The sequence below is a fragment of the Setaria italica genome, chromosome V (genome assembly GCF_000263155.2).
Source record: "Setaria italica strain Yugu1 chromosome V, Setaria_italica_v2.0, whole genome shotgun sequence".
Classification (NCBI taxonomy): Eukaryota; Viridiplantae; Streptophyta; class Magnoliopsida; order Poales; family Poaceae; genus Setaria; species Setaria italica.
The window spans coordinates 2,431,793-2,455,706 of record NC_028454.1 but is presented as its reverse complement, the minus strand read 5'-3'; the positions used below and the strand labels follow the sequence as shown (position 1 = coordinate 2,455,706).

The 23,914-nt window shown below is 45.0% G+C and overlaps 3 protein-coding genes and 1 pseudogene across 7 annotated transcripts; 1 reads left to right on the top strand and 3 right to left on the bottom strand.

The window, feature by feature from the left end:
- Positions 1-452: 452 nt before the first annotated feature.
- On the bottom strand, positions 453-5,565 carry LOC101775020 (lysophospholipid acyltransferase LPEAT1). Its single transcript, XM_014805178.2, has 8 exons — positions 4,969-5,565; positions 2,970-3,089; positions 2,824-2,861; positions 2,625-2,689; positions 2,265-2,333; positions 1,598-1,731; positions 877-1,017; positions 453-766 (listed from the first exon to the last, which is right to left on the bottom strand). The coding sequence occupies exons 1-8, from the start codon at positions 5,443-5,445 to the stop codon at positions 662-664; spliced, it is 1,149 nt and encodes a 382-aa protein (XP_014660664.2). The 5' UTR covers positions 5,446-5,565; the 3' UTR covers positions 453-661.
- A 4,556-nt stretch (positions 5,566-10,121) lies between these two features.
- Positions 10,122-11,360, bottom strand: LOC101785935 (putative methyltransferase DDB_G0268948). Its single transcript, XM_004967475.3, has 2 exons — positions 11,119-11,360; positions 10,122-10,948 (listed from the first exon to the last, which is right to left on the bottom strand). Exons 1-2 carry the CDS (start codon positions 11,266-11,268, stop codon positions 10,310-10,312), a joined length of 789 nt encoding a protein of 262 aa, XP_004967532.1. The 5' UTR covers positions 11,269-11,360; the 3' UTR covers positions 10,122-10,309.
- A 47-nt stretch (positions 11,361-11,407) lies between these two features.
- Positions 11,408-14,308, top strand: LOC101786344 (probable transcription factor GLK2). 5 transcript variants are annotated; one of them, XM_022827207.1, is made up of 7 exons: positions 11,408-11,530; positions 11,593-11,698; positions 11,792-11,903; positions 12,526-12,832; positions 12,922-12,998; positions 13,115-13,903; positions 14,000-14,308. In XM_022827207.1, exons 4-7 carry the CDS (start codon positions 12,532-12,534, stop codon positions 14,075-14,077), a joined length of 1,245 nt encoding a protein of 414 aa, XP_022682942.1. In that variant the 5' UTR covers positions 11,408-11,530; positions 11,593-11,698; positions 11,792-11,903; positions 12,526-12,531; the 3' UTR covers positions 14,078-14,308. The 5 variants fall into 5 exon arrangements, 4 of the variants coding, with proteins under 4 accessions (XP_022682942.1, XP_022682944.1, XP_022682943.1 ...); XR_002677960.1 differs by having other exon boundaries at positions 11,522-11,698; positions 13,115-13,625; positions 13,748-13,903; XM_022827209.1 differs by having other exon boundaries at positions 11,522-11,698; positions 13,115-13,625; positions 13,737-13,903.
- A 6,486-nt stretch (positions 14,309-20,794) lies between these two features.
- On the bottom strand, positions 20,795-21,627 carry LOC101785523 (annotated as a pseudogene).
- Positions 21,628-23,914: the final 2,287 nt, after the last annotated feature.

Genomic DNA, 23,914 nt, shown 5'->3' with positions numbered 1-23,914 from the left:
TTTTTCCACCCGAGCCATTCCTCTCTTTAGAATATGGATGGACTACGGGTTGATTCCTTGAAAGTTGAGGGACTTTTTTGTAAAATGACAACGACGGACGAAAATTGTTGTTGCTTGCTTTAATAATAAGTATAGATTCCAATTTTTAATCTGGTTGAATAATTACATTTCTGGCAATTAACTCTACAAATCAAGATCCATATTGATCATATTTTTTGCTAGAAACTTTTATTGACACATGGGCCCGCATGTCATAGTCATAACGAATATTCTATACTTGGCCAAAGTTACTTTGGCCATGCCTTGGTTTGGAGATGGCCATATTTTGGCTAGGAACAGCGAAGGTACACACCAAACAGTCTCCTACCTTGAGGTACTTCGATAAATATGAAAAATTACTACCTCACAGAGAAAGAATGAAAGATTAGCAACAAACTAAGTGTACAAAGACAGACCACAACAAACAGCAACTGTTTCTGAATTAGACCATATCAAACTATAACACCAAATGTCTTTTTACAGTGTCGTATTAGGACAGTGTTTAACATGCTCCTTAACAAGGAACGCAAGAGCCGCTTGGCAAACTAAAAGTCCGCACATAGTTACATCTTAAATACGCCTCAGCTGTCAGTTTACCAAAAAAAAAAAACCGCAGGGGCTTTCAATCATCTTTCTGATGTTGAGCGCCAAGTTGATTCCTACCATTCAGTGCTGCATGGTACACACGCTTGTCCGCCAGACCAAGATTAGAAAGAATCAAATTGCCCTACAGAACGAGATTGTTGTTATATGGAGGAAATCATGAACATATCAATTCATATTTTAAAAAGGTGAACCTGATCCTAGAGCTCATGAAAGATGAGATCGCAAGAATACCTCCATTGCTATCAGTTTCCTGACATTATTGGCGTAGAGCTTAGGATCTTCCTTTTCTTGTTCAGAAGGATAGTATACAGGTAAACGAACCACCTCGATGTAATTTACAAATTGGCACAGGAGCAAAAATACATGACGTGCCTGCAATTTTTACGAAAGAAAATTAAAAAATATGTTTTCAATTCAGTGAATCAAGATAAAAGACCATATTAATTGCCACCGACATAAATAAATGTAGAACCCTGAATATAACCCCAGGCAGAGTTTTACCAGTTTAAGTGCCACATACTTCTGAAATAAATTATATAATACCCTGAATAAATGTTTGGATGTTCCATACAAATATGAAGAAGTGCTCTAGCTGAGTTTATTGAGCTACAGAAGTTACGGAAGTTACAGTAAGAAAGGAGCAACCTTACGATTTGCAACAACCAAGGAGAAGAAAACATAGAAAAGGAGGCACAGGGAGGTTCCATATTACACATAGATAAAAATACATGGACAATAGTACAATGCTACTGAGCATAAAAAATTGGCAAAGTTGACGAGATCCTGTGTAAATAAAAGCTTAGAAACAATATGTGAACCAATTTCTCTAGACTAGAAAGAACAAGAAATCCAGACACAAAGTACCACTATATTGCTCATGCATTCCTGTGTCTACATGTAGGTCCCTAAATTGGCATTTTCAAGAAAGTGTAGATTTGCAGTCAGTACTTACTCCATCCATGGAATCCCATGCCGGACTAAATCTCCTGTAAGGGTATCTCAAAATGACTGGCTGCACTGGTGCACTTGCAAGAAAGGCTCCGGTCTTAAATGGGAGAAGGTAATCGCCATTTGTAGTAGTTCCCTCTAAAAGAAGTGGAAAAAAAGCAAGTTATGATACAGGGGAAGCAAGTTTTCTGAAGAGCCAAAATGAAGAAAGGGGGGAAAAGATTGTATAGAATAAGAATGCTAACTGCTCAACATGTGCATTGGACTAAAGCATGGCAGGTTAGAATATATTTTGGATAACCTGATGATATAAATGAAGTAGCAACAGACAGGAGCACAAATTGAGGGTAAACAATGAAAGGTAAAAATATTTGTACAGAGGTGATGGAGCATGATACTGAATTCCTGCAGATCATGTAGCCCAAAACGTCTATATTCAGTTTTCTCTCAGCAAAACATGTTTTTGTCACTACACTTTGAATAGTTATGGCCAGCTTCAAGACAGTGCAAAGTAGGCCTATGTGATAAGGTGTAAAAGCACATAGGAAACAACAGCTTTGAAAGGATGGTGCTAATAACCCTTAAAAATAATCATTGCCTAAAAATTGGCAACCATTATATGAAACAAGAAGTTAGAAGAAAATCTGGAAAAGAAATGGCCGTAGACTAACCAGGAAACAGTAACATCATTGGGGTATTTTTATCTTGACAAACCTCCTGGACCCTTTCAGTTACAGCACCTACATACATTATAGAAAGCTCAGTAGAACAACAAACAAAACTACAAAACATTACAAGTTGCCATAGCGAGAAAAATTTCCTCAAAAGAGCAAAGTCATGTATATAATTTAAAGTTCAAAATTCGCACAAATTTATAAATCCTGGAGAACATCAACTATGTGATGAATATAATGCAATATTCGAAGGATTAGCAAAAGGAACATTCAATACTAAATGTATATTTTGAGGATGCTAACAACAAGAATAGTAGCACAAATATAACCAGTTGAAGGGCTGTAGTCAATATATACCTGAGACACCTTTGGAATCTGAAGACTTCGATTCTCGTTGAACAAAAATGCATCCAAGACACTTGCTGCATTATACCAGAAAAGAAAAGTAGATTCAATTTTAATATATTCTATATAACATTAATATATAAATGGAAAAATAAGAAAATAAGGCACTGCCTAGAAAATAAGAAAGTATCAATGATCATGAAAACGGTACCTTATGAGACCAACTAGGGGCAACCTGGACACTGACTCCTATGATAAGGATACATTTAAGAATTCACAGAACGATAAAAAGTTAGAATACAATCAATTCATAAAATTTAAGTACGCTATGAGCAACAAAAATAGTGTTTTCAGTACCTTAGCAACAAAACTTGGAAAAGAAGCTGACATGTGATAAAGAATATCCACATAAGACACATGATTAGACACAATTGCCCCTGGCCTTCCCAATTCTTCAGGCAGTTCTTGATTTACATCCTGACAAAACATTATAACAAGATGACAAGGGAACCAGGGAACAAAATTACGGGCACAACAGTATTAATCTGCGATACTTATATCATGCACTCTGTGTCAAAGACTAGGAGCAACCTTTCAAATAATATTGGCGTGCAATCTAATAGGTGCTTGATGGGACAAAAGGTCTCTATTGCCAGCTATCTCAAAAATTTTAATAACCAACAGAATTAAGCACCCAGATCTTTTTATGAAAAAAAGCAGGCCATCCCCATTCATTATCTTAAGTCAAACTTCTCTAACTTTGACCAAGTTTATAGAAAAATATAATAACAGCTACAACACCAAATAAAAGCACTATCAAGACCTATCTTCATGGTGGATTCAATGAAACCAATTCGATATTGTAGATGTTGATGCTTTTTCCTATAAACTTGGTCAAAGATAAATTTGACTTAGGACAGAGCTAAACTGAACAATAATTTGGAGCAGAGGGAGTATTATACATAGCATCCAGATTTTGAATTTTTGACTAATGCAATACAGTATGATGCAAGGTTCCAGCCACTTAGTACAGGTTTCATAGTAGAGTAGTAGACAGACAATTGCCAGGTGACAATAAACCCGCCTCAAGAATTTGAAAGAATCTAATAAAGCAGGGGAATGCAAGTTACATTACATCAATTTAACTTTCAGTTCAATCTTAATATTAGCACAAGCACAATAAACCACAATGCAAACGAATTTTAGCCACAAAATCCCAGTTTGCTTACTAAGATGCTAATTTATGACAATCAGGGGCACTCAACAATTGCAACATTATTGCCTAATTGTGTTTGTTGGTGGGCCCAAGTTCTGCCCAAAAAAGTCATAAAAAACGCTCCCACTGTTATGGCAAGTGGGCTGGCCACAGGACCAGGCCCACGAGTACTGTAGCTCGTGAACAGTACCACGAGGGGAATAAGATTGGTTTGTTAGCAGGTCATTAGAGGTAAGGTTGTTAGAGATGTTAGAGAGATAAGGTTATTTAGATTAGATTGGGTTTGTTAGATAGCTGGCTATATAAGCACAGCCACACCATCCATTGTAATCAAGCAAGAAGAACCCTAAAAGTAGTCAAAGCCTCCTTGAGGGAGGGCGACGAATAGGTTCTTCGCACTATCCCTAGTTATTCCTTATCACCCACAATTAGTAACATTTGATACCTGAATGGATACATGGCATTGCCCAGAGACAAAAAGAACCAAAGGAAGCAATCTCTCTGTAATTTCCAACAGTGTAAATGCCTAACAGTGCATACGGAAATTCGAAATAATTCCATCCTCAAGGAAAGAATAGAACTCTACACAGAAAGCTGTAATCAAAACCATTATTCTACACGGGCCAGCAACAAAAGGTAACTAATAAATGGCGAGCTAATTGTTTGCTGGGTCCATGGTTGTATTGGTACTTCCTAAAGGAAAATGCTCAGCAGCATCATAACGGCTCCTCCAAAATTATGTTAGGGTCGGCTGGCTCGTCCTTATCATCCGAAATAAAACAGAGACAAAGAAATTGCTGCAGGTACATTGCAGAGTTAGCCACACCAGAGCATCACTGTCACTCTACTTCCTAAACGCAATGCACCTAAACCAGACAGTGCCATGCTTCCTAACACAATGCAACTAGACCCAACAGTGGCAGACAACCCATCAACCATGGTGCTGCAGGACCAAATACTTTTGAAGAAAGCTGATACAAAATACTTTACCGAACTCAGTTATATGCTTGCTTTATATAAAAGCAGGGAAAGCCTTCTTCGGGGGGAAAAAAGTGATCCAAGGCACCGAGATTAGCAAGTACAGGGGGATGACACACGGGAGGATGTAAGCGGAAGAGGCACAGTGGAAACCGAACTAACCTCGACACTACTAGGGAGCCTCTTGTCAGTCTCGCGGATCCAGTAGAAGCCGAAGACGAACAGCATTGCCCGCGCGAGCGCGCAGCCGGAGCGCAGCACCGCCTTCCTCCTCCACCCCGCCAGCCGCGGCCGGCCCCGGTCCGACTCGACGCACAGCGTGCACACGCGGCACACGAGGTAGTAGAGCAGCAGCACGAGCATCCCCGCGACGAAGCGGAGCGGGAGGAGCACGGCGGCCGCGAGCGCGAGCCGCGCCGCCTCCGCCGGGGCCAGCGGGCGGCGGCCCATGGTCCCGTACGCGTCCCGGCGCGCGTAGGGCGCGTACCTGGCGTCCAGCTCCTCCGCTGACTCCCCGCCCGCGGCGGCGGGGGCGGGGGCGGGGGCGGGGGCGGCGGCGGCGGCGTCGGGGAGGAGCGGGCGCACGGCGGCGCTGGCGTCGGGCCCCGATGGCGGCGCATCGGCTGTGTCGAGGGCCATCGCGCGCGCCGCGCGAGGCCGAGCGCCCGGGCTGGATCGGCGCGGCGGGACGAGGTGGGGAGCGCGTGCGTGTTTTGCGACGAGGATTCTGTCTGGTCGGCGCTGGCCGCTGGTCTCGGGAGGCGGGGGGTGGCGAGGGGGAGGTAGTAGGCGGCGTGGCGTGGCGTGGGATCTGGATCGGACGGCGACAGGCGCGCGTCCTATGCGGGTGGGCTCGGGTCGGGAGCGGTGGCTGTCGGGGCAGGCAAGCCGTGTTGGTTAATCTTAATCCCAGGGATTACGAACGACAGAAGACATTGACAGGCGCGGGCCCACAAGTTGGGTGTCCATTACGGAAAGCAATCGAACGTGCAGAGTTAGGATTTGGATGGGAGCCCGACTAGACTATTTTCGTGCGCGTGGAAGGTGAGGCGCGTGGAACCTGAGAAAGCATCCATGGTTCGCGTCGGCTTTTGCATACATGGACATCGGAAAACAACTTGTTATTTCTTGAACGAATTGTCAACTGCTTCCTCCGTTCTTTACTCCAATTTTGACCATCAATATCTATTGAACGAGTCAGTTAAATAAAGTAAAATGTGTATCATTATATCTATTATCAAATGTACTTTAGATTTAAATTTATCTATTTGTAAAAATATTTGTAGAAAAGATAAATAGTCAAATAAATGGGAAAAGTCAACGGCATCGTATATTTAAAAACGGAGGAGGGAGTATATTGACAACGCAGCAGGAATCACTCTGATGTGCTCTGCACATGGTGGCCAGCAGATGAAGACCTGGATTAACTAAACCCACCTGTTCATCGGAAGAACAACACTTGTTTATTTTAAGCCTAGCTCTTAAGCATAAGATTAAGCATCTAAACTCGCACTAGCGCGTAACGAATCCACATGTACAGCATGTGCGCATCCTAGACATACAGTCTGGAATTCCACGCAGAGGTATTTGGTTTGAGAAATGGATCACTTCTTACTTTTTATTTGGTTGGTATAATAAATAAAATAGATTGATGCATCGTCACTCCATCTCTCACGAGTTAATGTATAAAATATAAATATGAGAAACAGAGGCATCCCAAGACAATTTATGGGATGAACTCGTAATGAATCACCTCATTTAATTATACTTGCAGTCCTATAAGCACACAGAACGTGGCTGAAAAATATATTAAGTCATTTTCCAAACTTCGTGCTACGAAGGACAAATCCTAGCAATTATAGCCCATCACACACAAGGCTAGATCAAACCTTGAACGGAAAATGTAGGGAACCAATGCGCGATGGTGCGAGAACTCGAGAATTCGTTCACATAAGTCACGGCTAACCACGCATGACACGTTGCCCTTTTTTCAGTCGATTGATCGTGGCCGATCCGTCTGTCAAAAGCTAGCCAAGCATGCAGGTAATTTTACATAAAATCTGTAAGTTTATTAAAAAAATCAAACTACGATCCAAACATGCCCTCGAGCTACATCATCCTATCCGTGTTTGTTTTCTTAAATCCGGACCATGTACTATAAAATATTTCAATAAAAAAGAGAATTTTTTATTTTTAAGTGGATTTCGTGGGAAATCGCATGCAGATAATTTTGCGGAGAACCCCATGGCTCACTTGATGCTGACCCTGGACGTCTCCTGTTCCTACTCTTGGAGAAGGCTTGGAGTTGGAGGAAGATGTCGCCGGTGCCACTACTCTTCTCTCTCCTCCTTTTTTTTTTCTTTTCCCTTTCTTGCACAACAACCATCAAAGAAGACCGACCGCTTGCTTGGGTGGTTGGCTCAGACGATGGTCGGGCAGTCCGTTCAAGTTCGATTCCGAGGAATCACAATTTGCATGTCTCACCGGAGTTTCGGTAGTCTCTCGAAGGGCACGGTTTGCTGATCTGAGTGTAGTTGTAGGTTTAGTTGTGCACGAGTGGTGTGTGTGGGGTGTGCGTGTGTAGGGTTATTGTGCGTGCGTATATGAACAGATGCTATAACTCAGATGGGAAACTTAAAAAAACAACTATCGGAGCATCGGGCTGCAGACGTGCCTGGCTAAGATTTGCCTTCGCCTGTGTGGGCGGTGTCAGGCACGGAATAGGTTTGTATAATTGTATGGCCCAGCACCACAGGGCGGCAGGCGGCCCATGAAACAAGCCCGGTTGTTTGGGAGACGGGTAAAGCTGGGCCTCTTTGCAACATTTTTTTTTTGTAACAATTTGCAGCCTGGTTGGAAGAAGTCAAAGAAGGTCCCCACACGTCGTCGTGGTGAGGCTTGGACCATTTTCGCACGTGTATGCATGCGTGGATCGATCTGGTAGTGGATTGAAACAAAAGATCAACAATAGAAAGTGAAGCTGAACCTAAACATGCAAGTTGATCGCACGTGTACCATCCATTGCAAATTTGCAATGGATTGAAACAAAAGAAACCGTTTTATTTGTTGCTCCAATCGCACATGGAGCCAAGTCGGACAGACCGATGCATGGCATTGGCGGAGCTGGTGGATTTTCACGCCTAGAATCATTTATCAAAGCACTTAACCCATCCAAAAACCCACATGTCGATAGACACAATAGCCACAGCCCACATAAATGCTTAAAATCGCATGAACTAGAGTACATATCAATTCGAGATCTAATCATAAAATAAACTTCAACAAAACTTAAAGTAATATAAAAAATGCCTAACTAATGCCAAATGGTTAATCCATGTCTATCAAATCTTCATCAACAATAGGAAGTGAAGCTGAGCCTAAACATGCAAGTTGGACATTTTGAAGGAAGTAGGTAAGCAGTATGCAAATTACAATTAAATGTTAGTTTATTTGGTCATTCGTTAATGTTCTAAATAGCGGGATGTGCATTTTGCGGAGAGTTCTGTTCAGCCGTCAAATCTCCGTTGTAGCCTACTATTTAGTACAACACAATCATAGCAGAAAATAGCGAAAACCGCTATAGCACCGCTGTAACCTACTATTTGAATAATAGCTTTATTCATTTATCAAGTATGTATTTAATATCATAAATAATAATAGATTCTGATATGTTCATATTTTTATTATATTTTTTTAAATCTGTGCCTGTGTCACAGTATCTCCACTATTTTTTTTTGCAAACCACTTTAGTTCTGGAAAGTGGTATAAAATATGTTCCATTTTTAGTGCTTGCGAAACACATCATGCTCAAATGCATGCGGTTGCAGTAGGTAACTGCTCCTAGATAGGGGTGGTAATAGATCATGGCCCTCATGCTTCCTTCACAATCCAACTAAGCCCAATGTATATTTAGCTTAAAATCATATAGTATTCGACGTTGCTAGCGCCCGGACGTCCAAAGGGAAAACTTCCTGATCCATCGCAACATAAAAAAATAACGTCTGCAACATAGAAAATAAACATTTGCAACATAGAAAATCACCGTTTGCGACATCAAAAAACATGTTGAAAAATTTATTAGCCATCTGTTGATGATGAGGAAAAAAATTCACCGCAACATTTGTTTCGTGTTGCATGGAACATTCAAATCTCTCATTGAAAACGCAACATCCAGATAAAATATTTACAACATGTGTGTGAAACATCTAGATCTATTTGCAACATCCACATGAAACACTTGTAACATTCTTCTGAAACATCTGAAACACTTGAAACATATGCTTGCAGCATGCAACAAATTCTGGCAGGAGGAGCGCTGCACAGCGGGATCCGACGCTAGGAAACGGTGGGGAGGAGGAGGATGGCGGCGGCTGGCGCAGCTCGCCCTTGGCCGTGGGGGAGCAGCGCACGCCGCAGATCGCATAGGCCGCCTCCATTGCCGAGCTAGAACTCCGTCCCGCATGGGGATCTCATCATCACCATCGGCGACCTTGCTTGGATAGGGTCGTGTGCAGAGGGGGCACACCACCGCAGCTCAGGTAAGAGCTCATCTGGATTGGAAGCAAGGGAGAGAGCCATGAGAGATAAATGAGTGGTTGAAGCTCGAGCTCCATTGGCTGCAGTCTTGCAGGTTGCAGCGCTTAGCAAGCAAGGAGAAAGAAGAGGGGATTTGGTTGCTTGGTGGCTATGTTGGAATGGGTGGGAGTCAACGAGCAGGGATAAGAACGACTGGACGTGAACTCGTTGTTAATTGTATCGGAAAGAAGTTTCGGGTCCGTCAACGTCTGTCCGATATTTTTGCTCTTGTCCGGATACCCATATTATAGCATTACCGTATGGTATTTCAGCTCAGGGGCGGATTCAGGCCCCGGGCTGCTCGGGCTGCAGCCCAGGGCGAGCCCATAAAATTGCATGTATTTCCACATTTTATGCAGTATAAATCGACCCATATAACATCAAATCAGCCTATTATCTCATTGTAAAATCAATTTGCCTTAGTCCAGCCCGAATCCGACTGCAGTTCTGACTCCGCTCCTGTTTCAGCTCAACCCTTGATGAGCCCGATCATTTACCATCCTGCACGTACGTAGCCCTGGCCGTGCGGTATATCCTCTGGTCCAATATATCCTCAGCTGCTCCTGCATGCGACGCGCGTGTGCGTCCATGGCCGCAAAAAGCGGGTCAGATGAGGCCGGAGGAAAGGCCGGCGGCCGCGTCGAACCTCTGTGGTCGCACTACACGCGTTGAAGTTTACACTCTGAAACAACAATCATTAATACACAGAATAATAAATTGAATTCGATTTCAAAAAAAAATGAATTCAAAACTGCATTACAATTTATTCAACACTGACTGCATTTTTATTATTTTAATACATTCCGAACCAAAAAAAATTGTAGTACAGTCAATACAAAACAAATCCTTCTACAGAAAGGTTATCAGCACAAATATATTCCGAGTAGTCGTCTGTCGTCTCGCACCCGTCGTCAACTTGTTTCGTGCATCATTCGGCCCTCACCTTGCCAATCCTGAGGAAGATTGGGTACGTCACCGCCTTCACCTCCTTCCCATCGCCGCCCCACGCCGCCGCGAACTCCTGCACCGTCGCCTCGTCGAGCAGCTCGACGCCCTTCTCCTTGGCCGTCTGGTACGCCGACCAGGACGTGATGTAGGTGAGGTAGCCATCCAGGTCCATGGCCCGCTCCGTGGAGAACTCGAAGGGCCCCGTGTGGGCCTCGCCGTCGACGGGGTCGAAGGGGAAGTCGGCGCCGCGGTACTCGTCGTCGACCATCCGGCGGTTGGGCGCCCAGTACGGCTGCGAGCCGCGGTAGAGGCGCCAGAACACGGCGTCGACGGCGGCGCTGACGCGTGGCTCCGTGTAGCACCAGGCGGCGAGGACGCCCTGCTCCGGGCGCAGCACGGAGCGGGCCTGCGCGTAGAAGCGCGGGAGGTCGAGCCAGTGGAAGGCCTGCGCGACGGTGATGAGGTCGGCGGTGCCCGGCCCCGCGACGGCGGCGTGGATCCCGTCGAGCGGCAGGTCCGGCGCGGTGTGGACGTAGCGCACGTTGGGGAGGGGCGCCGCGAAAGCGAGCTGCTGCGCGCTCGTGTCCGTGCCCACCACGGCCTTGTACAGCTTCGCGAGCTGCACGCACGGTCACGGATCACGGTGAGAGCAGGTCAGTGGTCGAGACAGAAGAAAACGAGACTGGAGACTTTGGCACGTGCCAAACAAAGCCCACCGCTCAATCAGTATCTCTTTCCTTTTTCAATGGGGAAAAAAAAACAAGAGAGCAGAAGCATCAGAGGACCGACCGATGCTGCGGCCTGTCCGTTGCCGGTGCCGACGTCCCAGGCGAGGTCGCGGCGGGGCGTCTTGGAGGCGATGAAGTCGAAGAGCTCCGGCGGGTAGGACGGCCGCGTCGCCACGTACTGCTTCGCCTGCTTCAGGAACAGGTTCGCCATGGCTGCTAGTCTCTCGGCCTGCTGATGATTTCTCTCTCGCAATCTGTATCTAGCTTGGAGCCAACTGAAGCTGCTGGGTTCTCGTCTTGGTCTTTGACCGGGTTGCAGTGAGCAGGGGGTGCGCGCGCGCCTACTTGTAGTGCCGCGCCGACAGCGACGTCGACCGGGGGCTGCTTCTCGGCAGGTGCGAGCAAGAGAGGGAGCGTGCTTGACTTGAACCGGACGGGAGGCTCTTTCTGGCGCCGGCCGGGTACATCGATAGGTCAGTGACCACGGAGGAAGCGCAGACTTACTTCGCAAGCTCAGATCAATTGATTGTTGCAGGAAAGAATCGTGGTAAAAAGAAAACGCACGCGCGCGCCGCGGGGAAGGAGCACAAGACGTTCGTCTGATGCGACGCCGCGGCGACCTGAGCAGTCGCCGGCCAAAGGTAGGAGAGGCAAATATAATCCCCAGTTAAGTTGGGTAAGCAGAAAAAGGCAAGAAAATGAGTGACAGATAGTGTACTGTCCTGATGCTCCAGACACAGCGAATTTCGGCTGCTATCCGGTGACCGCTGCTTTATTTGCAAGATCGTTGAGGGACCGCAGACGAGTCAAGATCGCATCCCATCCACACGCCTGCGAAGTCCACCGGTGGGGTAGCAGATAACATTTTTTCCGTATCCCGTAGTATGAGACGGTATCAAGAGCAAATTAAACTTATTAGTATATTATTACATAGTATTTACCTTTTTATCTTAATCCCAGTTTTAGTTAAATCTTTTAAACCAAACGTTGACATTTTTATAATTTAATCTCTACTCTTAAAAAGTAGTAATTGTTATTGTACTTTTCATTAACTCTATATTTATGGAAATTAACACAGCAATTTTGTATAATTTTAAATTCCAAATTTAGCTATTTATTGTTTTTATTTTACATGGGCTCTTTATGTAGGTACTCCTATATAATTATTTCCCGGTTCATGTGGGATCTAAACTAGTTAGTTTCCATAATTGTTATGTCCAAAGTCAGCTATTTAATGGTCGCAAATTCTATCATTATTATCCCAGCGACTCCGAAGCACATCTTTATAATAAAATGGGTAACTACCTTAACAATATGCCCGGAGTAATTTATGTACAGCTCGTGCCAGGCTTGTTTAGGCGGGTCGTCTATCTGTAACGGAATTTGAGTTCCTGGCGTTAGAGATATAGTGGCACCTTGCATTGCTATATAAACCCTGATGTGTATCATGCGCACGGCTCCACCGCAGCAGGGGATGGCGGATGGCGGCGGCAACAACGGCAATGGCGCCGCTTCCACGGAGACCGGGACGACGACGGTGGTCGAATCCCATCCCCCGCAGCAGGCCGTGACGCCGAAGAAGCCCAAGAAGCGGAAGAAATCCGAGTCATCAGATGAGCAGTCGAGCGGCGCCACCGTGCCCGGCGGCTGCACTGCACCCGACGGTGACGGCGGCAGAGATCCGAAGCAAGAGGCCAACAAGAAGGATAGGCTCGTGTGGAGTCCTAAGCTGCACGGCAAGTTCGTGAGAGCATGCAACGAACTTGGGGTAAAAGGTATTTAACAATAATGTCCATAATCAGAAATTTATAATTTATTTATAGAACTTAATGGATGCATGCAACCTCTCTCTCAATGGTTATAGATGCCGTGCCGATGAAAATACTGCGGCGGATGAAGATCAATGGAATAACTAGAGCGCAAGTTGCCAGCCACCTACAGGTGATTCCACACAAGCCGTCCTCTTTCGCAAGCTATAGTGCTAAACTGGAAATTGAAGTAGAGATTAGCAGCTGATCGAGCCCATTTAGCTGACAACTACTGCTCACGAATCGCAGAAATATCGGGGGAGTCTGTCAAAACGGAAGGATGAAGAAACCAGTGGTAACAGAGGTGATGCTACCACCGTGATGGTTGTGCACCACACACCCCTTGATGCCGCTTCGCCCTCTCCGCCGGCGACGGCGACTGCTCCTCCGCCAGCAATTCCGCCCTCCGTGCCGCCTTCTCCGCAATCACCCTTGGAAACTCCCGACACGATGTGCCAACCGCCGAATGGCCACAGCAGCGACCACGCCGTTGCTGCAGCAAACTTGCATCACCAGCAACTGCAACTTCTCTTATTACCGCCGGTGCAGCACCAGCATTGCTTTCCGCCGCCGCCACTACTCCACCAGGTCGGCGCGGTGACTATCACGGAGGAAAAGACTCCGAGTATGATGCAGCAACAGGCCGCCGTCGCCCCCGCTTCACAGCACGGTCCAACGCTCGTGGGCGTCGAGCAGGCGGCAGGCGCTCCGGTGCCGGCGAGCGCCGCGGAGAACGGCCCTCCGGTGAGCATGCTCCGAGGTACGTGCCTGATTGATCGTTCGCATATTCTGTTATTTTCCAGCACCACATTATATCTGCACCAGCACAAGCACTTCTGTGATCTGTGCTCCCATTATCTCGTCCTACAAGCATTTCCTAAGGCCAACATGATGAGACTTGAAGAGCCGGAGACACGAATGGCGCAGGCGCTAGTGGTCGCCAAAGATGAAAAGGGGCAACGGCGAGCTGCAGAACCAGAAGCAGCTGGTGCTGCCTCCTTGAGCCCGCCTGGCAGCATCATTGAACGATACTGGGGGGTAATAAGCGATGAACTCCGCCCTTCAAAAATGCCATCACGTTGGCTACAGATTCAGTCAGGAACACTTCTGATGTGTGGTGCATGGTTATTGCAGAGTGGCGATCGACCTTCATGGGATTTATTCGGATTACGACCGAGATTAGCATCGTGCCGACGGGGATTTCCACGCTAAAAGAGATTAAGGAACAATATATAGGCCCATAATGTAGGGAGTTTGAGCTTCATGTCAACTAGTACTGTGTTTGAGGCCTAGAATTGCCGACAGCGATTGGTACTCTAGCTGGTATCTTAAGAAGATCTCATAAACAGGGTATAATTAAGCCCTTCATGGACAGGACCTCAGTTTGCTAGCCCTTGGTTGGTGATTTTTTTTTAAAAAACGTAATGTCCTGTGGTGTGCTCATTTTATTTATCTATATTGCACGTATTGTTGTTTTCCTTGCCTAAACAAAGACCTGAAATGTTTAGCTCAATGAGATATTGCAGATATCTACATAAAAATTAAAAAAGTCATATGTGATAGCTACAACACACTGTCTGCTCTGTTAAGAGATCGAATTCAGAAATGATTATTTCACAAAATGTCGTCTAAAATGTTTGCATTATGCCAATCGGTTTCCATGGCACGCTGAGAAATAATGGTGTCATTTTTAGCATAGAGATTACTAGATTAGGCCTCGACTATGTGAAATCTGCAAAATAATAATATACATACGTAAAAGAAAATGACATTTTCCTTCCACGTACACAAATTTGCTTACATGGCTCCATCACATGCGCTATATGACATATACATCCTGAGCTAATCGACTATCAAAGCGGCTCTTTCAGTCCTCGTACTTTTTTGCGGGCTCAGTTTTGTCCTCTTTGAGTGCCATATTGTCATGCCACACGCACATCAACGAAGAGTCAATAGGGTTTCATGGTGTCTATATATGCAGTACATTTGGTTGGTATTCTATTGTGCATCTGCTTCCAACCAATCCTGTACCAAGGAGAGACGACCAATAATTTCTTGAAAGAGCGAAAAACTAACATGTCTTATGCTTAATTAATACAGGGCCTGGAAAGAAATATGTAAACTGAAATCTGATGCCTTGTGAGGCTGCATAGCCTAATGGAGAAGAAATGTGGGGCTAGACGGGGTCAATTATCGCATGTGCTTATTCATCTTAGAGGACTCTCCGCTGACGTGGAGCGAGCGCAGCACATGGTATGCCACATAGGATGAGGGACGATATTGAAGTGAAAAGAAAAATTGAAGGATTGGCTTTGATAGTTGAGGAACTAAATTGAACCTTGGGAGGACGAAATTGCTTATCCTACCAATATATATCTCTAAAAGAAATACTCCTGATTCTATCCAAGACCATGGATGCAAGCGAAGCAAGTTTGAACTTTGTGTTATGTAGCGAATGATGGAGCTAATCAGAAAAGTTTAGCAAGTGCATACCAAGCTCATGTCGGTATGTTTGGAACTTCCACTGGTAGTAACATCATTCATTGATGTTTACTTTATGTAAATAACTATTCTTACTAATGGCACGTATACTGGTACGAATGTGTTACTTCTTCTCAATACACTCCATACTTCTCGATACACTCCATAAACTTCCACTTGCTGGAAAGAAGCACAACAAACTACTACTAAAGTAGGCTTGCCGCACCCTGGAGACCATGGCTATGGAGATCTTCGCCAAGTACGGGTGGTCGTCTTTTAAGAGGATTAGCACTTAATTAGTTGTTGCACCTTTACTTAGTTCGCTTTTTAAGAGTTTTTGTTTAAAACTGTTACTTGAAAGCGATTGGTTGTGTGCAAACCTCTTGCTCGGTGTGCTTCAACTGCACACATGGTCAGGAAGGAAAAAAAGAATCAGAAACCGAACTACTGCACACTTGCCGTTTGCTGCTGCTGCTAGCACGCGAGGTGAGCGGATGATTTTTGTGCGTACGTGACTACGTGAACATGCCAGCTGGTTTTCTACGGTTTTCCAGCTCCACGGTTTTTTTTTTTATCAACGGCGGTAGGGGGGTTCGGAGAGTTTCTGCCATTTTCCGGTCCGAATATTCCGTTACAGATAATCTGAGGAACCGCTCCAGCTGTCAACCGTCCCATTCCAAAGCAGCGAGATCGAGATAGTAGGCCCTAACCGACTCGCCACCCGCCGTGCTACATAACCTTCGATCCGTACCGTACGGTACGGCTGTACGGAACGTACCTCACGCATGCACCTTGCTGTGCGAGACGGCAACATCCGCGCGCCAGCAGCCATCTAATCTCGATCTCCTTCCCGGTTTGCCAGGTGATTCGCTCTCTTTGATTTGATTACTATGTTCCCAACTTATCTTTCAATGACCATTCATGACAGTACTTGACGTGTCAGCAGCCATGGCACCGGAGGCGAACGGTGGCGTCGTCAACGGCGGCAGCTCTACCATATGCATGGAGGCTGAGCGGAACAAGAAGCCCAGGAAGCGGAAGAAGTCCGGGTCATCCCACTCGGCTGCCGAGACCGCAACTTCTTCCTCGTTGCCCAGCGCCGGCGATGGCAACGGCGGCGCCGGCCAGCAACGACGGCAACTGGCCGGCGAGGGCCAGCAGCAGCAGCAGCAACTGCACCGCGGGAAGCCGAGGGTCATTTGGACTCCCGAACTGCACAACATATTTCTGAAAGCATACAATGCCCTCGGGGAAGGTATAGCACAGTATCGTCTCTCGTGATCTCGTCTCCCTAGCTTATTCCAGTAAGCTATCGGTAGTAATGGGTTAGGACTCTAATTAAAGATTAACAAGCTATTTTCCTCCGACGCTTATATATAGATGCTGCGCCGAAGAAAATATTGGCCTTGATGAATGTTGATGGGATAACCAGAGAGAATGTTGCAAGCCACCTTCAGGTGATTACAATTACAAGCCGGCCTCTTTGACAGACCAAGGAAAAAAAATCAACTAGGAACTGCAGTATTTTTTTTTCTAACATTTGGTCACCCGTTGCAGAAGCATCGATTGAGTCTGAAACGGGAGGAGCAGCGCATGCCAGGCAAAGTACATCAACGACCACCCCTTCATGCAGACGCTTCCTCTCCAACCCCAACGCCTGTGCCCTCTCTGCATCCTCCTGCTCAAGCTCCAGCGCCGTCGTCTCTGCACCCGCTTCCTCCTCCGCAAGCACCCTTCGCGGCTCTCACCATGTCTCGGCTACAGATAGGGCATGGCCACCAGCATCTACTGCAGACACCACCAGATTATTGTTTCAGCAGCAGCAGCAACGCTGCTCCAACAAGCTTGCTTCTTCATTATCCACACCCGGGCTTTCTTCCCATGGCGCAGCCAATCCAGCATCCCCTGGACGCCACCGCCGTTGCGACGCGGCGGGAGCTTTTCAAGAAACAAGTTGCAGGACGTGATGCGACGATGGCGCAGCGGGCTGCCGCGGCGGCGGCTTCGGGCGGCTACAATCTCATGCTCGTAAGGAACGACGTCACGCAAGCGTCTCAAACTGTGAGCATCACCGGAGGTATGTACCTGATTCATCGAGCCTTTAATTCCTCTTGCTTAATTTTTAGTAACAGTAGAAAATGCTTGACGAACTGCATTCCGTGACTGTGACATTGTCTTGTCCTGCGTAGAGAGCTCGGTTCATGAGGCCAATATGAGGTACGAAGAGGCTGAGATACGCATGGAACACCTGCAGATGGCTGCCGAAGGTGAAGAGGGACAAGGGCGAGCCGCCGAACGAGGTGCAGCTGCGGAGATGGCCGCCAAAGCAGAAGAGGGACAAGTGCAAGCCGCCGAACCAAGAACAGCTGCTGCTGGCTCCTCGAGTCCGCCTGGCAGTAGTAGCATCCGTGAACAATACTGGAAGGTAATACTAAGCGATGAACGTTCTTGATAAACGATATCGCATTGGCTACTCGATTCATTCAGGAAATAATTGTGGTGTCTGGTATATGGTCATTGTAGATCGACGACATCACCGATGTTTCGTGGGACTTCTGCGGAATCCCTTGGCGCAAAACTGGTTAGCATGGTGGGGTGGCTGTGACGACGGCGGCCATAGCGTGGAAGTGGAACAAAACCCTGAGGGCTTGTTTGGATAGAAGGGGATTGGTAGGGAATGAAGCCCGTTCCACTTCAATCAACGAGGCCTAAAGGGCAGGGTCGGTGCCCTTTTTTTATCTGTCGTGGACTCATCTCATCAGTTTGCTAGCTAGCTTTGCTTGGTGCTTTCTTTTATCGTGGACTTGTGATGGTTATTTCCCCCACATTGTGAGGACGTTGCTTGTTATCATGTGGACTTATATTGAGATCTCTTTATTTGGACTTGGGACTCTTGGAGGACTGCTGCAGTTCGATTGAAAACTTCCTTCATATTTTATCAGTTGTTCGCCGGTATTACGGACAGGCTCCATCTGCTGAGAATTTTGAGAACTAACTTAAGTGCAGGGAGGCACAATTTAGGCTTGGGTATGAAACATGGCATAATATGCAATTTGTGCATGCTAACTGCAAAGTACGCCCTCCTCGATCCAAAATATAGGTTTAGATTCCTTCAATCTATCAAACTTTTTATATTAAGCTTTGATCATTGCTCGCTCTAATAGTAATGCAGACGAGGACAGGAGGTCGGACTCAGCAGCGGCTGAGCGTGTGACGACTTACGACGCACAAAGGCATCGTAGTATATCGAGGAGGCAAACAGGCCAGAATGTAATCGATTCGTTGGCCGGGCTGAGGGCCTTTGTCCTCTAACTAATTCTAAGTGCTGAGTTGGTCCAACTTGGCCTGTGCCTCTTCCTTCTCATTTGACATTTCTTCCACGCTGGCCAAATAGGGCGATCACCGTACCTACATACACTACACGCCACTAGTTACATTCATTATGAAAATTATCCTAAATTAACTATACCTAAACGTAACGTATATCTACGTACATAGTAGAAGCGTATCTAGAAAAATCAAAAGGAATATTAATTTGGGATAGAAGAAGTACTTTCATAATAACTCCACACTTCTATTCGAAATATGATATTTTCAAAGAATATGCTAGTGTCAACCTTTAGACAATGCTAATGCAATTAACGATTTAACAACATACACTTTCTTAGCACAGTAAGTTCTGTACTTTTGATTTTAAGATGTAAATAATTAACTTTTTGCGGGAAAATTATAATATTTATCTATGGAAAATCATCATTTGCTTACTCAGCAATTCTTTATATAATTTCGTATGAAAATTTCATATATGAAAGTTTGAAAAACAAGCTTTTTGGATGCAAACGCAAGAAAAGCCAGGACCATCAAGACATAATAAAGGAAACTAGGAAACAAAAGAAACAACGAGGTTGGACCTCTGGTTGTTTCCTCCAAAATTCATTTGCCGTAGCACATTCCTAAGCAGGGCGGCAGCGGCGCAGCGGGCCTCCGGTTGCACCGGAAGGGGCGGTGGGGCTCCAGCTGCAAGGGGCGGGGCAGGGTGATTTTGTTTGTTTTTTAATAGATTCACCGCCGAGGTCCGGCCAACCTTTATCCGCCGGACTCCCGAACCACCCAAACCGGTGGTGATTGGGGTTGGGGGCCAGCTGTGATGTCCCATTTTCTTTTATTCCAATGGACTGAGGGTGTTCGTTTCTTTCGTCACTCCTAAAATTCGATACTAATTAGGAGTATTAAATATAGATTAATTACAAAACTAATTGCACAGATGGAGACTAATTTGCGAGATGAATCTATTAAATCTAATTAGTCTATGATTTGACAATGTGATGCTACAGTAAATATGTGCTAATGATGGATTAATTAGGCTTAATAGATTCGTCTCGTGAATTAGCCTCCATTTGTGTAATTAGTTTTATAATTAGCTCATATTTAGTCTTCCTAATTAACCTCCAAATATTCGATGTGATATAAATTTTACTCCAGACTAAAAATCCAAGCGTCCCCTGAATTTTTCTTAGGCCCCGTTTGGATCATTGGAATTGAATTCCATCCTAATAATCATAATTTAGACACAAATTAATTAAGCTAATATAATTGTATGTGGAATATAGTTGTATATTATAGTTGGTGATATGGGAGAGATACTTGTATGCTGCACTTCTACTATAGAGAAGCGAGTCTAAGAGCGTGCTATAAGAATTGAATTCCATTCTAATAACCATAATCTATAGAATCAATTTCCATCTCCCACCCCATGAATTTAAGATAGGCTTATATCTAAACTTTGGAAAGTTGTGGAATGCCACATTCCAACATAAATTAGCCTACTCCATTAAATAGATTCCAATTCCTCGGACCCAAACGGGGCCTTATAGAAATTGGATCCTAAAAATTCCCTTTTTCCTCCGATTGAGGCTTAAGTGATTCCAATACTAGTAACGTTGTATATCTAATTATACACATCCTGTAAACGTGAGGTACTTAAGTACATTAGTACGAGCTAGAAATATCACCATGTCACACTGTAAAAGTACATCCTAGAATTATCACCTATGTCTGTTCCTCGTGATAGATGGAACGTGTCCGCTAGTTTATCTATAACTTAACATGAGTACCGTATTTTTTTACAAATCAAATATTATTACCGTGTGACCGTCGCACGAAGAGTACGTGCTAGTTAGGCAATTAAGCGCCATCATGTAAATCTACGAAAATATTCTTACCAATTACTACTACACCGCTACACGTAGTACAGTACTTCAGGAGCATCAAAATTTATGCCAAGATCAGGTCTTAGAGTACTATCTTGATCGAATTGGTGTACGGTTCAGCAGAATTAGAGGCCGGTTTCCTTTGCTCCACTCCCATCAGTTCAGCAGAGCATTTTTAGCTCTTCATCAGTGATTCGAAACATATTTACGGTACTGTAATTGCATTTGCACTAGTAGATCACAAGACAACAGGCACACAGTTTTCGATTCCAAGCATGTGAATCCATGGCACTTTTATGAATTGTGGATGAAGAACAGAGGAACCGTAATGTGGAGTTGACAAGAAATGCTTTCGAGGCGCGCGCGAAAGATACACTCAGTAGTAGAAGTAGTTGTGATAAGTAAGCAAGAAGAATACATCTTTCATTGCCGCTCAAACAGCCGTGGGCAGCCGTAGGGTGGCGGCGGCGGGCGCGCCGGCGCCGTCGCCGGGGACGGCGAGGGGAAGGGGCCCGCCGCGCGCGAGTATGGACCTGTAGATCTCGACCAGCACCTTCTCGTCGTACTCCTTGAGCTGCGGCGGCCGCCCGAAGGTGGCCCCGTGGGGCGTCGTGGCGCAGTAGGGTGTGCCGGCGCCGTACCCGACGGCCGGGGAGGAGGCCAGCCGCAGCATGGCCGATACGTACGCGTCCCGGAGCCGCACGAGCCACCGGCGCGGCGAGAGCGCGCGGAGCAGCGACGCCCGAGCTGGCCCCGGCGCACGCGCCACCCGCGGCGGCGGCGCCGGGCGGAGCCTCCCTCCCGGCGGCGGCTGGGCGACACCACCTCCGAGCTCCGCGGTGGGGAGCGGTGGGCGGCGCTGCGCGGCGGCGGCGTCGACGCGGTAGTAGCCCCGGCGCTTCCAGTACGCCTTGATGCCGCCCTTGTAGGTGCGGTCCATGTCTTCGTTCTTGGCAGACAGCCGGCCGGCGCGCGCTCGATTGGAATTGGGGAGGTGGACGAAGCTTGTGGGAGAGCGCCTGTACAGAAATGGTGGTGTACGATGCGACGGAGGCACTGGCAGAATGGATTAGGTCGGCAGTCTTATGTAGGATTTATGAAGCAGTGTGATTCTATTTTTTAAATGCAGTGAAGCCCTTGCAAGACCACCTATTTTCAAGAACAACTGAAAGTACGGGCTGTAGGAAAAGACATAAGTAAAGTTCACAAAAATAAAAAAGGGAATTCATAAACTTTCTTCAGGAAAGTAGTATGCATTCGAGTTTTGCGTGGGGGGTTCAAGGCCAGTTGGTCTTGCATAATTCAAAGAATTAGAGGTTTATCACAATGTAGTTCTTTGAAATCTTATGTAAAAGAAAAGTGATTTCATGAATTTAATAAAAAAGGATGAAGTCAGAGAAATTTCATGTTTCAAGAAAGCATCTTTTATTATATATACACACAAATGAAAAGGATGGGCTAATGCAAGAACCAAATTTGAAATTATGATCATCGTCAATTTTTTTTGGAAAAAATCCATTTTACTCCCCTTACCTATCCACTTTGTCCGCTTAACCCTGAACAAAGTTTTGGCTCACTTTACTCTCCTAAACTATTTCATTTGGTCCAATCTACCCCCTAATTAGATTTCTCTTTTTTGTTCTTCGTGTATGAGTTGAATTTTGAGTTCAAATTTTGTGAGCATATACAAAACATGATGCCCCATGTTAGAGAATTATACTAAGAATTTTCATGGTTATTTTCATAGGTTAGGAATATTTAATACGAAATTAATCTTAGATATACAAAATTGTACGAAAAGTAGTTATGAAAAAATTCTAATATATTTTTGTAACATGGAGCATCATGTTATAAGTGAACTGACAAAATCTGAAATTAAAATTCAATTTGTACGCGAAGAAACAGAAAAGAGAAATCTAATTAGGGGGTAGATTAGACCAAATGAAATAGTTTGGGGAGTAAAGTGAGCCTAAATTTTGCTTAGGGGGTTAAGTGGACAAAGTAAATAGGTGAGGGGAGTAAAATAGACTTTTTCCTTTTTTATAAGAGATGAAAAATTTGTATATGATGTTGTTGGCACGTATGGACTTTTGGTATTGTGTAACCAAAGTAAATAACATCATAATCATGAGCGTACATCTAAGGAGAAAACCAGAGGTAGTGATGTAGTTTTGATATGTCCATTATTGACTTCTATGTTATTATCTCAAATCCAGTACTTGCATTAGCTTGAAAAACAATAACCACAATTCCGTGATTGGCTATTTGTTTAGTTTAATCGTAAAATCATTTTAGCACTACAACTAAATAGAGTCTACTCCATTCAGTCATGAATACTTGACATTAAGAGAAGGTTTTGATTAAGCTTTTTTGGATTTCACTATCAATAGCTTTCAGATTTAATACTGCAAACGTATAGCAGTACACATGAAAGGCACATGCATATATTTGTCGTAAACGATACTACTTTCATAATTATTGGATTTCACGACAGCGTGTCTTTATAGAGAAAGTTGTAGAAACTACTTGCTCGTTCCGTTCCAAATTGAATTGTAGGTTGTTTGAGTTTTCTAGATTCATAGATATTATTATGCAGAAAACACGTGGCATGGAGGGGGTGTCTTGGGCGGAATTTTTTTTATTCTGGAATTATTCTGCTGGTATACGTCAATTGTGCTCCATACTCTATGCACTCGTTCGAGTTCCGGCAAAAGATTAGGTGCAGGACTGTAGGTGGCATGCACATGTGACAAGACTATGATGGTTACATGTTGGGCCTTAGCCTGTATTGTATTTCTTCCCCTTCATTGACTTTGGAGAGAATCCATAGGACAGTTCGGTGCGGTGATTAGAGTGAGTACACTTTCATAATAATTATTGGATTTCACTATTTTACTAATCCCTCCATTTCAAATTATAGATCGTTTAACCTTTTCTAGGTTCATATGTATTATTATACATCTATTTTAAATTGTAGATCGTTTTACTTTTTTCTAGGTTCATAAATATTATAAGGCATAGATATAGACAATATCTAGATGCATAGCAAAAATTATGCACCTAAAAAAAATCAAAATAACCTAAATTTTTGGGACGGTGGGAGTAGAAACTAACTTATGTAAACCATGCATTGCATGCATATTGCATTGCCAAGAAAACATGCGCGAGTGTCTAGAGCGGAAGTATTTTGATTCTGGTATGTGTCAATTGCTCTCCCATACTACATGCCCTCTTCCGGCAAAAGGATTAGGTGTGGGTGGCATGTGCACGTGACGAGACTGTCATGGTAACAAATTAGGCCTTGGTTGTCTCTGTTCACTGTTCCCCCTTCTCATTGGATTCGCGTGAGTCCACAGTA